This window comes from Athene noctua, chromosome 10 (assembly GCF_965140245.1).
Source record: "Athene noctua chromosome 10, bAthNoc1.hap1.1, whole genome shotgun sequence".
In the NCBI taxonomy this organism is placed as follows: Eukaryota; Metazoa; Chordata; class Aves; order Strigiformes; family Strigidae; genus Athene; species Athene noctua.
Window position 1 is genome coordinate 14533186 of NC_134046.1, and position 16730 is coordinate 14549915.

At 33.9% G+C, this 16730-nt stretch overlaps 1 protein-coding gene across 1 annotated transcript in view; it reads left to right on the forward strand.

The window, feature by feature from the left end:
• The window catches only part of DNAH12 (dynein axonemal heavy chain 12), a 72481-nt gene extending 55899 nt beyond the window's left edge, over positions 1 to 16582 (forward strand). Inside the window, exons 56-74 of the mRNA XM_074913816.1 lie at positions 112 to 326; positions 953 to 1145; positions 2000 to 2192; positions 3190 to 3362; positions 3866 to 4006; positions 4966 to 5124; positions 6125 to 6269; positions 6857 to 7007; positions 7339 to 7592; positions 8165 to 8305; positions 9112 to 9249; positions 10141 to 10374; positions 10785 to 10970; positions 11517 to 11620; positions 12757 to 12961; positions 13151 to 13288; positions 13747 to 13838; positions 14091 to 14158; positions 15269 to 16582. Coding sequence (XP_074769917.1) covers positions 112 to 326; positions 953 to 1145; positions 2000 to 2192; positions 3190 to 3362; positions 3866 to 4006; positions 4966 to 5124; positions 6125 to 6269; positions 6857 to 7007; positions 7339 to 7592; positions 8165 to 8305; positions 9112 to 9249; positions 10141 to 10374; positions 10785 to 10970; positions 11517 to 11620; positions 12757 to 12961; positions 13151 to 13288; positions 13747 to 13838; positions 14091 to 14158; positions 15269 to 15459 — 3121 coding nt within the window. The 3' untranslated portion in view covers positions 15460 to 16582. The remainder of the gene's footprint in view (positions 1 to 111; positions 327 to 952; positions 1146 to 1999; positions 2193 to 3189; positions 3363 to 3865; positions 4007 to 4965; positions 5125 to 6124; positions 6270 to 6856; positions 7008 to 7338; positions 7593 to 8164; positions 8306 to 9111; positions 9250 to 10140; positions 10375 to 10784; positions 10971 to 11516; positions 11621 to 12756; positions 12962 to 13150; positions 13289 to 13746; positions 13839 to 14090; positions 14159 to 15268) is intronic.
• The last annotated feature ends 148 nt before the right edge of the window (positions 16583 to 16730 follow it).

A 16730-nucleotide genomic window follows, 5' to 3' on the forward strand; every position in this document is an offset into this window, starting at 1 on the left:
TCAAAACTGTATCACTTTTTCCTTGACAGCCTGACACAGAAACATTTTTAAATAGATTAAAATTTTGAAAAACTCGTGCAAGTACTGAGAAAACAGTCTTGTATATTGTAGGCCATTAATGATTGATCCTCAAGGTCAAGCAAATAAATGGATCAAGAATTTTGAGAAGGAAAACTGCCTGAATGTTATCAAGTTCAGTGACACAGATTATATGAGAACCCTGGAGAACTGCATTCAGTTTGGAACTCCACTTCTGCTAGAAAATGTAGGAGAAGAAATAGATCCATCACTTGAACCTCTGCTACTTAAACAGACTTTTAAACAAGGTACATCAAAATTAATTTTGAACCCTGAAGTAGTTTACATTAGTGCTCATCTTAAAGTCTATGGTACTGTCTGATGGTTTTCTTATTACTCTCTGGTTTACTGTTGCCTCTAGTAAGAGGGGTGTAACTTCACGGCAGCCTGAAGTTTTGTTTTATTTTTTAATAAATGTCATTCATATATCACATGATAATGGTTTTATGTGAAAACCTTCACCATGTTGCTACAGGACACTAAATGAAGACACATCTCTGAAAAGGGAAGATTCTCAATGAAATTATTCTTTGCCTTCAGTGTGGGTTGTTTTTGAGTAATTCAAGGAAAGAACGGGTTGTAAGAATATCTTATTTGAGAATAATTTCACAGCTCTCTGTTACCATCTCCAGTATTATATATGCACATTCAAAATACGGTACTAATTGGATTGACTCAATTTCATCTGCTAAAAGCAAAATGTGGCCTCAGTGAAGCCTGTGAGAATTTTTCAGAGTATCAGAGTTATTTACTTTTTATTTTTCAGGAAATGTTATTGTTGACAAAAAGTTTGCTTTTATTTAATCACAAAAGGTGGTGGGGTTTTTTTGTAATTGAAATAGATAATGCTTTTCTTAACATTTCTCAACTTTAGGAGGCATGGAGTGTATCAGGCTTGGTGAGACCACTATTGAGTATTCCAGTGATTTCAAGTTTTTCATTACCACAAAACTGAGAAATCCACACTATATGCCTGAAATTGCTACAAAAGTTTCTTTAATCAATTTTATAATAACACCAGAGGGACTTGAAGACCAATTGCTAGGTATTGTCGTAGCAAAAGAAAGGTAAGTCTCTCTTTATGGCAAATATCCATTTAAATTTTTTATGGCATAATTCCAAGGAAATGAGGGATTAATTTATTGTAAAGCAAAATGAATGTTACATGGTGTAAATGTTGCTCAGTAACAGCTTTAAAAAAAAGAAAAAAGTTGTCACATCTAAATAGTTTGTTAAGGAAACAGATTGTCATATTTATTGTGGGGTGGTTATCCCCAGGTTAATTAACAAAGCAATTTAAAATCATTGGTTTTTTATAGCAATTTTGTCCTTAAATATTCCTTGAATGTTAGAACACTGTAGAAATATGATTGAAGTTCAAATCATTATTGTGATTTTTGCAATTTGACCAAGCTGCCAGACAAAGATGCAGAACTATGAGGATTTAGTTTTAATTTCATATGAAGTAAATGCACAGTACCTCTGAAACTGATTTATGGGTCTTATCTGAACCCTCACAGAGATACAGAGAAGTAGTTTCTGGGTTGTACAGAAATGTCTATGCAATTGGGCTAAATTCTGTTTGCTAAAAATGTGTTTCCAACAGTAAACTTATTCCGCATATCACATGGTGTTTTTTCAGGCAGCAGAGATAATAAAGGAAAACTAGGATGTGCTGACATGTGCAAGATGCTAAGATGTTAAAGTTTAGACCATCATTTCCAAATACGGAACTAAAGTTATGCAAAGAAATCTGTACTCAGAATTATAAACATATGCTGAACAATAACAACCTATTTAAACAGAAGACAACGTTCACAAATATCTATTGTAGGAGGAAGGAGTCATCTTCATGGGGTTCCTTTACAGTCAGTGGAAGATGAACATTGACTGTTTTTGTTGTGTATGTTTTTTTCATTAGACCAGAATTAGAAGAGGAAAGAAATGCTCTCATCCTTCAATCTGCAGCCAATAAAAAGCATCTAAAAGAAATTGAGAAGAAAATTCTAGAAACCTTACATTCATCTGAAGGGAATATTCTGGAAGATGAGACTGCTATCGAGGTCTTGGATTCTGCTAAAACGATGGCTAATGAGATCACAAAAAAACAGCAGGTAAGGAGTATGTATATGTGTTTTCCTTAACAATATGTAGAAATTAAATGTTAACATTTGCAGCTAGCAGAAAGAACGCAAATTAGATGCAAAGCACAAGGAGGAAATTCTGTGCTTGTGAAATGTGAAGAGAAATAAAAATGAATCCATCCTTGAATCTTCACTGATGGTTTATTCAGTCTTTAATTGAAAGTATTTTGAAGAATAGCTGTCTGACTGTAAGGACTGAGTGAAAAGTAACAAATTCTGAAGTTAACATCTTAAGATGAAGGAACTAATTTTTTAAAACAATTAAAATATTCAGGGAAACATTAATAATCTGGGTGGCCAATGTAGGTATGCAAATCCAGATTCTTTTGTCATATGTTATGTATGAAATATCAGCTGAATCAATGAGAGCTAAATAACATTAGTAAGAGCATAAAGTTGGGGTTTTTTAATTGCTATAGTCTTAAGAGAAATCCAGTACTAGTGTTTTCTTTAAGCTGACGTTGGTCTTCCTGCTATTTGTTAATGCCTATCAAATGTAATCCTAGAATATGTCCGATGGCCAAATTTTGAAAAACCTTTTTATATTCCAAGTATTATTTTGTATGAAGTTGATTTATGGTAGAATAACTAGAGCTTAAATACCTAACCAGTCTGAAATTGCCCGTGGTTTTTAATATTGCAGAGATAAAGATTGATACTTTTGATGCTAGATGATGCATCGAAACCATTGTGCCTCCTTTGTCCTTTGTTTTGACTATTGAATCGTGTAGTATAGGTAAATAGATCAGGCAGTACTATGTTAAGGGCAAGTACTCATCTACTGTAATTATGTGATTGTGCATTTTGGAACATAAAAGATGTCTTACTCGGGCATTATAAAGTGCTGTAAAGTGAACTATTTTAATCACATAAAGTGAATTATTTTAATGATGTTATTAAGTAGTAATATTTTTGTACAAAAGAGAATATTGAAAACTTTCCTTTATCAACTACCATTTATATTTAGATTGCTGAGAAAACGGAACTTAAAATAGCTGAATCTCGAGAAGGCTATCGACCTATTGCAAAGCATTCATCAGTGCTGTTCTTTAGTATTGCAGACTTGGCAAACATTGATCCCATGTACCAGTACTCCCTTAGCTGGTTTGTTAATCTCTTCATCAACTCTATTAATGACAGGTAAATACAGTCTTTCTGTTGTAAAATAAGGTGTTTTCATACTCTTCTTATGAACAGTTCTCCCCATTTTGAAATCACCTCTTATCCCTTGCTAATGCAGGTTTTTGAAACAAAATATGATTTGTTAATTAAGTAAATGCTCGTTTTAGTTACTGTTTGAGCAAACAATGAACTGTAAGCATATGCTTTATCTAAGTATTTTTAGAATGTAACTTACAGAAAGAGTGAATTCTGATTCTGAACTAGGCTTCATTATCAACACAATGAGTGCCACCACCTAACTGGCAAATTGATTTCAGCTCATTATTTTGCTTGGGACTTTTAAAAGAACTGTAAAACGTTAAATATAATTGAAATTTTTTGGAAATTGGCATCTAATTCTGTTGTGTAGCATATGGGCCTAATATAATTCCTCTGCAACTCTAAATAGATTTAGATTTCTTAACAGATTTGTCTAAGTTATTCAGTTTGAAGTCTCAGTTTCTCACTTCTTTTCTTTTTAGTAACAAATCCAAATTTTTGGAGAAGCGACTTCGATATCTAAATGACCACTTTACGTACAATTTGTATTGCAATGTGTGTCGTTCACTGTTTGAAAAGGACAAGCTGCTCTTCTCATTTTTGCTATGTTGTAATCTTCTCATGTAAGCTCATTTTTGTGAAGTCTTTTAATAACAGAAACTAATTATTTTCTTATAAAGGAAAAAGGTGTTGATGAGATAACAATTTCTTGTGCATATTGATAATATAGCCTTTGGAATAAGATCATGAATGTTTGGTGTTTTCTAATATAATATTAGCAAGTAAAAGAGTATGAGTGCATGTGTCACTACTATGTATAACCTTTGGGCATGTATGAAAAAAATGTTCCTATGCTTATTAAAATCAATGGTTTTGTCAACGATACATCTTTGACTTCTTTTAAAGGGCCTGGGTAGTACCACATAGTATCCTATGTAAAGAACAATTGCTGTTATTTAATAATACATTTTAGAAAGAAATATAAGACAGTAATGTGCCATCCCAGCAACTTCTAGGCTTTTGCCTTTGTTTTTCATTTTCTTTCTTCTTTCTCTTTTATCCTTTTGTGTACATCATGGGATCCTAGTTGCAGTCTTTTCTCTTCCACTGGGTTTTTAGTTTAGTCTTTCTGGGGGTTTGTGATTTTGTATGAATGCATTGTGAAAGAAAAGATAAGTTTACGATTACATGATCACAACCATAATGTGCATACTTATTTAGTTGCACTGTGTACACATCTGTGTATGGACTGTTCTTCCTAGGCCAACTTGTAAGGCTACTGTATTCCCAGAATCCATTATTTTCTATAAAACCTTTAAAAATCAGAAAAAAATGAACTTTTTTTTAAAAAAAAAGGCAGGTATATATACCATTTACCTCTTGAAACCCTTACTGTAGTCTTAATCAGTCATTTTTACCATACAGTTTAACTGTATAGAATACTGAGATCTGATCTCAGCTGTTACTGCAGTAGAAGTGTTACTAAATGGCAGTAAATTTTAATTAATTTTAAACAATTCTTTATAGTATGCAAAGTTGTATCTCAGTAACTGAAAATTATCCATCTTTTTTAAAAATACAGGGCTAAAAATGAAATAGAACATCAAGAGTTTATGTTCTTACTAACTGGGGGTGTGGGTCTCAAGAATAAGTACAAGAATCCAGATCCATCTTGGCTACCGGATAAGAGCTGGGATGAATTATGTCGTGCAAGTGAAATCCCAGCTCTGAAAGGACTGAGGTATAGTAAAATATTGTTGTGAATTAGCCTTAATTGGTTTTGACCAAAGTATGTGCTGAAAGAAATATTTCCTATGCGTTTTCCAAACTAGTGCCAGAATGCCAGCGTGGTAAAATCAGCCCCTTTTTTCATCACTAGGTTTGCTTCACATAAGTAAACTAGTCAGTTGGCTAATTATAATATTATTTAATTAAACTATTTTCCTAAATTATTTGAGGCATTCCCTAAAGAAACTTTTCTTTTAGAATGTCTAAGTGGTAGAGAAACTGTGTTTCAAGGTCAGTGGAGGCCAAAGGAAGTATATGTAGCAGAATTCCACTGCCATGCTGGCAGATGGATTTTTCTGGTAAAATCTAATCTCCTGAAATCAGGAGAATTTAATCCTGGATTTAAATAGAATTTAACCCTAAATTCTGGAACCACCATGGCTGTACAAGTCTTGCATATAAATAACTGACAGAGCTCAAGTATTTGGAGGATTTGGACCTGACTGCAGAAGCACTACTCTGTTAGAAGAAATTGTTTGGGGCTGGTTTGTGTTTCTCCCCTTTTGGAGGTTTAGTAGCAATGTGGATGATGATTCAGCCTTTAAACTGTCCGAGAGTTGTCCCATTGCAGAGGATATACCCTGGATGTTGCGTGAAGGAAAAAAAATCTTTTCCCTGGCTGAATTTCCTGGTAATTTTCTTCAGATAAAAAGTGGAGTTTTCCTGAAATAGGCAGAAGATTTGCCCAGACCTGTGGAGGTCCAAGCAGTGCTGGGTGGATGATTATGAAGAACTTACTTTAAATCAGAACCTTTCAGGTGGAGTCTTATATGTCTGCAACGGCATGGTGGGAAAAGATTTTTCACTCTTCAGCATGGAGGAGCTGAACTGTAGGATTTGCTGATGTAGCTGTTGAGAGGGCTGTATGACAATAGAATGCAACTGGCTTTTGATCAAACATCAAAAAACAGACCCCAGGTGTTTACAGTAATCGTAAGTGCTTTTTTCTCTAGGAGTCACATCTCTGAAAATACAAGTGAATGGCAAAAAATTTATGACAGCAAAGAGCCACAAAGCTTTCCATTACCAGAACAATTGAATAGTACATTAAATGAATTACAAAAGATTATAATTCTTCGATGCTTAAGACCAGACAAGGTAAAATGATCTGTTATCAGGTGTTTGTAGACTGTTCCATGTCTTGTAGCATTGTTGGCACTGGTGGTAACTACTCTGTTCTTCATCATATTTTATTATGAAAATTCTTTAACTTTCAATTGAGCAATGCAAACACCACAAGCATCAGCTGAGGTCTTTTGTCTGATGGAATTTCCGTGTATCTTTCAGAGTACTTTAAATCTTAACACTGTTTGTTCCTAAAGTACATATTGCAATTGCTCCATAGAATTAATTAAAACTAATTACATTAATACATACTGAGGGGGAATGTGTTGGTCCTTCACATCAGGTAAAGCCTGAATTAAAGTCTTAATGTAATTTAATATTATTTATATGAGGTATGTTATTTTTTTATTTTCTGAAAGCATTATTATTCGTCTTGGTGTAAACAAGAGGTGAAACCTTTGCTTCTAAAGCCTTCTGCAAGACTAGTCTCAAATCCTTGCAAATCAGAGAGGTGTCTGTAGGCTCAGGAATTTAACTAATATATAGTACATAAAAGATACTGTCAAATATGCAGTTATGTTTAATTCATGTTAACGGTTTGCATTTACTTTTTTTACCAGATTGGTCCAGCTATAACAACATTTGTAACTGATAAGCTGGGAAAGAAATTTGTAGAGCCACCACCTTTTGATCTAACAAAAAGTTACTTAGATTCAAATTCTACAATCCCTTTAATATTTGTGCTATCTCCAGGAGCAGATCCCATGTCTAGTAAGTATACACAGAAAGAGGAAACAAAAGCATAGTACAACTTTTCAGATTAGGGACCTGATATTCCCCTTCAATACACAATGAAGATTATTCTGCACTTTGGGCAAGCAGATTTGAGTGCATCATGTCACACTAGTAAAATTCTGTGCTTCCTAAAAATGGGAATGGTATTTTAAACTGAATAAATCTTACACTCCACATCAAAGCTATACCATTTTTTTGTATGTACATTTTAACAAAATAGTAATAAACGTGGTTTGTTTGGGTTTTTTTCCCTGACATAACTTCTTTTTAATGAAAAAATGCTAAAATCTTATGCTTTCTGTTCAAGGCCTCCTGAAATTGGCAAATGACAAAGAGATGGTTGGAAATAAGTTTCAGTCCATCTCATTAGGACAAGGACAAGGACCTATAGCTGCAAAAATGATTAAGGAAGGAATGGAAAAAGGAACGTGGGTTTGTTTACAAAATTGTCATTTAGCTGTTTCCTGGATGCCAGTGCTGGAGAAAATATGTGAAGAGTTTAACAGTGAAAAATGTCATCCAGTCTTCAGACTTTGGCTTACTAGTTACCCTTCACCAAAGGTACATGCATTGTCAAACGTTCTGTATTTGGGGAAAGGAGAAGTTGATGAATTTTTTAGGAAATATTCATATCCCTGAATGAGCTGATAATAGAGAACTTCTCTGAAATACAATGAGGCTGTTGAAGAGATAATTTAGTCAAGAAAGAATATTTTAAAAAATCATTCTAAACATAGCAATATCAAGCTTCCTTTGTAATATTTTGATGTTGTGATGTGTGATAATTTGTGTACTACTGAATGGAACTGCATTTTGCCAGCATATAATAATTAAGAATTCTTTTTGCTGTCACCAAGGTTTTATTTCACATAAATTCAATATTTTAATTTTGCATTTTATTTATAAGGTGTTGAATACCAAGAAAACCTTTTAAAATATAGGTTTGTTGTTTACAGCAAGGCCTTACTTTCTTGATGCCTTTGAGAATTTTTTTAAAAGCTGTTGAAGTTTAAAATATAATTTATTACAGATAATTGTTTATATAACAAGCACAGAGTAATAATATATTGTTATAACAATATAGCATATATTCCACACTTTCTGAATGGAGTTATGCTATTTTTTATTTCTAGTTTCCAGTAACCATTTTGCAAAATGGAGTGAAGATGACAAATGAACCTCCTACTGGTCTCCGGTTAAACCTACTGCAGTCATTTCTTTCTGATCCTATTTCTGATCCTGTATTCTTCTCTGGATGCCCTGAAAAGGAGCTGGTAATGTGCCTATCTCTTCACAGTTCTATTATTTCTTCCTTTTTTTTTATCCACAGATATACTGATTTTTTGTTCAGGGAATATTATAAGCTAAAATTTTTACTATGATTGTGTGTTTAGGTTTTGCAAGGGTAAAGATGATTAGTTGAGAATTACTCTGCCAGGTAGTTTCACATGGCAATATTTAAAACGGTTCCTTGGGCTTCATTACGTTGCTTACATGTCACATACACATTACACAATTGTACATAAACTCTGAACATTCATTAATAGGGCATAGCAATCATTATTGAGATGGTAAGCACTGAGATCTCTTGCTACCAGGGACCGGTGCTGCAGTGCCTGTCTGTCTTGCTGATAAGTAATGAACCACTTAGCCAATCATTGCCTGCGAAAAAACAGGGGGATTACTCAGAGATATCAGTATGGTAATCAGTATGCGTAGGTATAAGTGGGTGCATCTAAGGACTTGCATTAAATAATTCATCTGTATTTTATCTTTGTTTAATGAGCCTTAAAAATAAGTATCTGGTGCTATTTGAATGCTTATGAAGTTAGCTGCCCTTTACATGGAAGAAGAGAAAAATCTTGTGTAATGATACTTGAGGAGCTAGCTAAATGTTCTTGCATATGTGGCAACCATGCATGCATTTGTTCCCAAGTCACATAACCACAGCATGCTTCATAGTTGCCTGTGTTTATACCCTAGATGGTGAGTGGTAGTCAAATGGTGTGTTCTCTGTACAAGTTGAACATGAGCATATAGGCTAGTTAATAATACTTTTTTGGTTTGTTTTCATCAAAAGGTATGGGAGAAACTGCTCTTTGGAGTTTGTTTTTTCCATGCTCTTGTTCAGGAGAGAAGAAAATTTGGGCCTCTTGGTTGGAATATACCCTATGGATTTAATGAATCAGACTTGCGAATCAGTATCAGACAGCTGCAGGTAAAATAATCTATTCCTACCTTTAACTCTGATCTTGCAGAGCATAGTGAAAAGGAGAAATACACTTAAGTTACATTAAACGTTCAGAGATTTTTGTGACTTCAGTTCAGCTACAAAGGAAACGAATGTCAATCATAAATATTTTCAAAATTACAAATTAAATAAAATTAAATTGTTCTTCATGAGATTTAGATTCATACAGATGTATGGAATATAATGAGTATATATAAGCATAAAGAGTTAAAACTGTCATATAAGAGCTCACTGTGCTTTAAGTAACACCACATTAGTGACAGTCACCTATTATAGTGGATTTTGTAGTTGGGAGGAGGAAATTTTTTTTACATATATACTGCTAGTTAACAGAGCCTCAGGCTATTCACCTTACCTAAAATTAAATACTGAACACTACTTGACCTCGAGTCTTCTGCAGGCCCTATGTAGAAAAGTCAGGAGAAGTAAACCTGTGAATTATAAAACTTGAGGCTGATCAGTTGGAAAAGTTACGAAGAAGTTAATGGAAGAGCTCAGAGGGTTCTGAAGACTGGAAGACAAATTAGGTGAAATACACATTCTTCATGACACAAAGAAGTGTCCATCTAGAAAGTTTAGGCTGGAGAAACTATCCACTTGTAAATAATTCAAGAATGACTTAGATGACTTACTAATTTGGATATTCATAAGAGGCTTTTACTACTAACTTCTCTCTCTTTTACACAGTAATTTTTACCTGAAAAAAGATTTCAGAGTTTGAATTTCCAACACTTAGGGAGAAGACTCCATAAACTGCGTTTCTGCATGCACTGTAGCTTCCAACCCTTTAGTCTGTAGGTGTCACTGTTTTTCTGCAGATATTTCAAGCCTCTAGATTACCGATGTCTTCTGTTTCAGCTATTCATAAATGAATATAGCCATGTTCCTTTTGAAGCTTTGTCTTACCTAACTGGTGAGTGCAACTATGGAGGTCGAGTGACAGATGACTGGGACAGACGTTTACTGCTGACAATGTTGGATGACTTCTATAATCCAGATATAATTGAAAATCCTCGTTACACTTTTTCTCCCAGTGGCAAATATTATGCTCCACCAAAAGGCACATATGAGGACTACATTGAATTTATCAAGGTAAAAAGTAGCAACAAGATTTTGAACTTTTATGATGATGCCCTCAGAAGGCAATCCTTAAAGGCTTCTGAAGAGGTAGTTTTGCAGCACATTAAACTGTGTGTGCTTGGCTACTTGCCTAACACCCTCCTATCCTTGCCACAATCTAGAACGCTTCTGAGAGGGAGACAGAATCAGTAAGTAGATAGGAAGACCTAGCACAGATAATCAGTAATTCCTTGGAAATGGCTTTCTGTAAGTGAGGTGATGGCTCTATCACCAGTAATACTGTCTGCAAATACCTACCACTAAGGTCCTTATCCCCCTTCAACTGAAATCAGTGGTGTTCTTTCACTTGGCTTCTGAAAGAAGCCTTGGATCTAAGTCCTAGCATGCTGCTTTATCTCATGCAGATGTTTATTTTGTTCTAGAGTCTTCCTTTTAGTCAGCATCCAGAGGTATTTGGTTTGCATGAAAATGTGGATATTTCAAAAGATCTTCAGCAAACTAAGATCCTCTTCGAATCTCTGCTTTTAACACAAGGAGGAGGCATTCAGGGAACTTCTGGAGGTGGTGACAGCGCTCTTTATGAAATTGCAGATGATATTCTCAGCAAGGTATTTTATTATACCAATGACTCACATCTATCTTTTTACAAAGCAGAAATTCTTTAACTAGAATCTTCAGTGTCAAATTGATTTCATGTTGGAGGAAAAACCTCCTGGGAGGAATTTAGTGCAATATGAAAGTAAAAACTTACATGGCTGTCTGTAACAGACCACAGTTATATTTCAGTTGAAAGAAGTTTTATTAAATAGATAGGAGACAGAGAGAGAACACAGAGCAAACACAACTTGAAAGAATGGTTGATTCATTCATGTGAATAAATTTAAAATAAAATTAAATTGTATTCATAACTTTTCATGGTATGAAAAATTCTAGGTGGTTTTTAAAAGATTAACTACACTTTAAAAACCCATAATTTTTATTCAGATTAAACTACTAAGTACTGTATTAAACTACTGAATGGTGTATAGGTAAAATACTCATCAGAAAGTTGAATGGTATCTATTACTCTGCAGTTTTCACATCAGCATACTTTTAATGTAATGTCAATGCACAATGACATATGGAATGATTTCCAAATATGTTGTCATTTACAGCTTCCAAATGATTTTGATGTTGAAGGTTGCCTAAGTAAATATCCTGTGAGATATGAAGAAAGTATGAACACTGTGTTGGTGCAAGAAATGGAAAGATTTAACAAGTAAGAGTGTTATATTTTATTAAATGTAACCAAAATAATTCCATTTGCAGGAAAAGTTTTCCTGTGGATCATACACTGTAAACCCTATGTTGTGTGAAATATTTTATTGATTTATTTTGTTCCCTTCTAATTGTCTGTAATGAAATCTTCAGTCCAAGCACCATTACTCCTTGTGGAAAATCAGAATGTAGGATAGATGTTAGGAGAAGTGATCTAGTGGCAAAATGAACTGAAAGAGAAAAATACATGGTAGAAGGAAGGAGTTTGAGGGGGCACTTGGAAAAGAAAATATGAACTTTTTTTTTTTTTTTAACTTCACTTTCTCTTTCCCCATCTTTATCTTCAATTATATTTTATTTTCTTCGTATTTCTGACCTGTAGGGTAAAGGGGCTAGAAACTGTAATACATGCACAGTTATAGTTTATGTAACCTTTTCCTTGATAGTTGGAAATATTTCTGTTTATTTCTTTATTGTCTCATACGCTTCTGTTTTTAAATTTTTCCTTTTTTTCCCCTTTTCTGATGCCTTTCTTATACCTTATTTTTGCAACTATTCTTCTAAGATTACAAACCTGTAATCACTTTAATTCTTCTCTTTGGGTCCTCAGTCTCTCTTTTGACTTTGTTTCCTAATTTTCTTTCTTACTTTCTTTCAGCTGCTCCTTCACTCTTTCTTCCCTGTTTTTCTCTGTCCTCCTTGTTTTCTATTTATCTCTTCACATCTCCCACTTCATTTTCTCCCAGACTTTCAATAATGCTCTCTGGCCTTCAGTCTGCAAGTTTTCCTTTCTGGAAATCCTACCCACCTCTTCTTTTGTAATCTAAAACTTTTTCCTTCATATAGTATACAGTGTATACATTTGGAGTTCCCAATTTATTCTCTTACCAAATAATACAGAGTATATCAGAGATAATAAGCTAATTTATTAAATTGTTTCTAGTCTTAAATAAATCATCACAAATGTGCAAATCCATGACTTCACAGAAGTGGCTAATTATGCAGTTATGTAGCAGCTCTACAAGTCCTATAAATGGTTCCATAAATCCAGTTTTTTTCTTTTTTTCTAGTGAGGATGTCATGTTTTACAAGTCATGCAAAATGTATGAAAATTTTTGTTTATTTTTATAATTCTAGTTTAATCCGAACTATTCGTATTACACTAATTAACCTGAAGAAAGCCATTAAAGGACTGGTTATTATGGATGATGAACTGGAGGCTCTGTCTGGCAGTCTACTTATTGGAAAAGTTCCTGAGAAGTGGGCAAAACGTTCATACCCAAGTCTAAAACCATTAGGGAGCTATATTCTAGATTTTCTAGAAAGGCTGAAATTTTTACAGGTAAGGTAAAGAAGCAGTACTACCAATTACTTAATCTGGTTTTTAATCTAATTTGTCCTTTACGTTAAAGGAGTGTTGGGAAAGGAGTGACAGACTTCACTTAGATTTTCTGAGTAATGTAGAAAATGGTCAAACAATATAGGATCTGTCTCTTTCAGATTATTGAATGTGTTATTTTCCTCTTTCCAGGGTTGGTATGAATTAGGGAAGCCCACAGTTTTTTGGCTGTCAGGATTCTATTTTACTCAAGCTTTCTTAACTGGAGCTATGCAAAATTATGCTAGGAAGCACAGGATCCCTATTGACCTTCTTGGATATGAATTTCAGGTAGAGATAAATTACAAATGCATATTTTATTAATATGAGTACTGATGTTGTGATGAGATGTAATAAATAAACCCTGACTGGAAGGTTCATTTTGCAACTAACTCATTGCAATTTGAAGACTACCAAAAAATTAAATGTATATGTAGGCTTGTTAAATAACATACATAAAAGAGGTATATTAAAAGTTCTATCATTAGACCTGGACCTCCACTCAGGAAAACAGCCTACAGAGTACATGTTTGTCTATGTGGTTAAAGCCTTATTTTATAACCTACAATAAAGGTAATTAACAAACCCACAGAAATCTGCTATCTTTATAGTTTTGTATAAAAGTAGTACTAAAAGGAAGGTATTGCTATATTATTCACATTTTGGATTATCTTCAGAAAATTGGCTGTTGGCATAGTACCTCAAAAAGCTATGAACATTTAATAACATGGAACACTTATTTCTTGTAGGTTATTCCTCAGGATACTGCTGATACTGCACCAGAAGATGGTGTTTATATCCACGGATTATTTTTAGACGGAGCTCGCTGGGACAGGACCAGGTCAGTAACAAAGTGTTTTACTGTGGTTCTGGAAAGCTTTTGTAGGTGCTCAGACAAGATTTGTGTAAATATTTTAAGTGATACTTTTCATATTGTTAAAATAACACACCAAATGAAATCCTCTTTCATGCATGGAAAATGGGGAAGAAAAAAAAACCAAACAAGCAAGCAATAACCAAAAAACACACACCAAAACCCTCTTTGGTTTAACACCAATCCACAGATAATTACTTTGTGGCTTTCTCTCACCAGGGGAATATTAGCTGAGCAGTATCCCAAAGTGCTCTTTGATACGATGCCAATCATTTGGATAAAGCCAAGTGAGTATAATTTCTCTGAAGTGTGAGCTGTTCAACAAAAGGTTGCAACAATGATTTTATTTTACAGAAAAATCAGTACTTTTACCCTCACCAAAGTACCCAAATGTGCACAGAATGTATGTGCATCTGACCTGTGCCTTTCACATTAAATACTGGGCCTCGTAGCTTGACTCGATCTCATCTCATCTGACCAATAGGTGTGTCCCTCTCCCCACAGATGTTTATGATCATGGATTAGATGAAAGGACTAGTTAAATTAATTTTTTATAAATATGTTTAGGTGCTGCCCAATCTATTTTTTAACCAAAAGTTAATCTGAGTAGGAGAAACATGGTGCTTGAGTTTCTGAGGAGAACTTTCAGTTGAATTACAAACACTCAAGTGTTTGACATCACACAATTTAGCAAGGTTTGCTCCCATTATTTTTAGCTGCTATGCTAGTTGTCTATCAGACTAGTAAGATATTTTCCATAACTCTTGGGGTTTTTGTTCAGGAGCAGTAAATCCCTGTTTTTATTTATTCACTTAAGCAGGACTTTCTCCTGCAACTGTTGCAACTTAGATGTTATTAGCTAATAGGGACTCTTACAAAGTTACAACTTTTTCTGCCTGTGCTTTCTTTTGAGGTTGGAGGAATCTGTTCAGGCATGCATTATTTTAGACTTTGCACGAATTTCATGTAAGCAGCCTAGGCAGTTCCTGCAGACTTGTGTCCTTGTATCTCAGATGACTTGAATTGCAGTTAGGTTCTGTGGCTGCTGGACCAGAATTCTTGCGGAGCTGTTAAAAGTTCATGTATAAACTATGCTTAACTATGTAATTATTCAGATTTTAATGTATCTTTGAATGATTACAAATCTGGTAGAACCACAGAAAAGCATCAAGTCCTGAAAACAAATTTTAGTTAAATTAGTTGGGTTTAAAAAAAAAACAAACCACACAAGAAAACACACAAAAAAGCCAGATAATTTTATTACGTTACTCAAAACAATTTTGCGTTTTTATTTAGCTTTCAGGATGTTACTGTAAATACTTAATATTTGTATGTAGGTTCTGTTTCTATCAATAGATCTGCTGAATGTAATAAAATATTTTGGGTTTTTTTTGAAGCTACAAAATCAGACATAAAGAAATCTAATGCATATGTTTGCCCACTCTACAAGACAAGCGAGCGTAAAGGAGTCTTATCTACTACCGGACTTTCTACTAACTTCGTCATTGCGTTGACTCTTAACACGGATAAACCTGTTCAACACTGGATCAAGCGAGGTGTTGCATTGCTCTGCCAGCTGGATGACTAACTTTGGACAGCTCAGATACAGACTTCATGAGTTCTCTTTGTTGGCTTACAGAGGAAGTGAAATATACTGTGTAAAAGACACATCTGGACTTTTTAATATTAAAAGAGGGCATGCAAATAGTCTCTGATGCTCAATATTTTGTCTGTCTTACTATTAGCATATTTACAATTTATAAAAGATACAGCTGGGTTTTAGCCTTTGGTAATATTTTTGATGTGTAAACATCAATTTTATGCATTACTTGAATATCACAAAATATATCTTAATGGAAAATTAAAGTAGTGTGCACTGAGAGAAACATTATGGTTAATGAACTTGGAGCATTAAGAGTGCTGAATCATGTGAGTGGAAAGCTGGTAGGTAGTAAGTTTTGGGATTTCAGTCTGGGTTTATATATAGTCTGTGTTCTGTCATAGCAACAGTGAAGACTGCAGTATGAGAAATCATTTAACTAATTATAGTAGGTACTTCTGATGCCTGTTTTTCTCTGAAAATTCATTTTTTCAATATTCACATATTCTGATTTTTGTAAGGTATTATTTTCAAATAGTTTCCATGAAGAATAAATTATAAAATCTCCCTTACCTGCCATACATTATCTGTTTCCCTATTGCTCCAGAGAGGCAGTCCAGTTTCAATTCTTTCACTGATTCTGCACTTTTGTTTTCTTTAAAAAAAAAAAACAAAAACAAAAAACTAAAATAAAAATAATTACTCAGACATTCTTCCTAGATCTCTTCTAGCAAAGAAGTCTTTCTGCCTTGCATTCAGACACAGCCATCATCATTTCTTTGTATGGATCCCTCCATAAAATACAGTAGGAGTAAATTAAGCACATGAAAGTCTCATTCTATCCTACCATCACTATTGTAACTAGGCATCTCTGTCCTTCATTTCCCTACTTACTGTGTGTTACACCAGCATAAGTTTTCAGCATAGGTCTGTTTGTCTTAAAGACTCTATATTATGTTTTGTTTGCTTCTCTATTTATATTAATATGTGAATTGTGATTAAGCAATCAGAAACACATAATAATTTTTAATAGAGTTCTTGCTTGATTTTATTTACTTGTTTATGTTTACTTCTATTGATTTTAGTTTTTCTTTTTACACTGTCTCTTTTAAGTAAGCTCCTAACAGTGTCTTCAGTTTACTTTCTTAAAGCACTAAAGAATCTTCTTTCCATAATGTTACTAATTATAATTCTCAAATTCTCATTAAAAAAAACTTTTAACAAGAGTATTTTTACAAAGAGTCTTGACTTTAATTCCT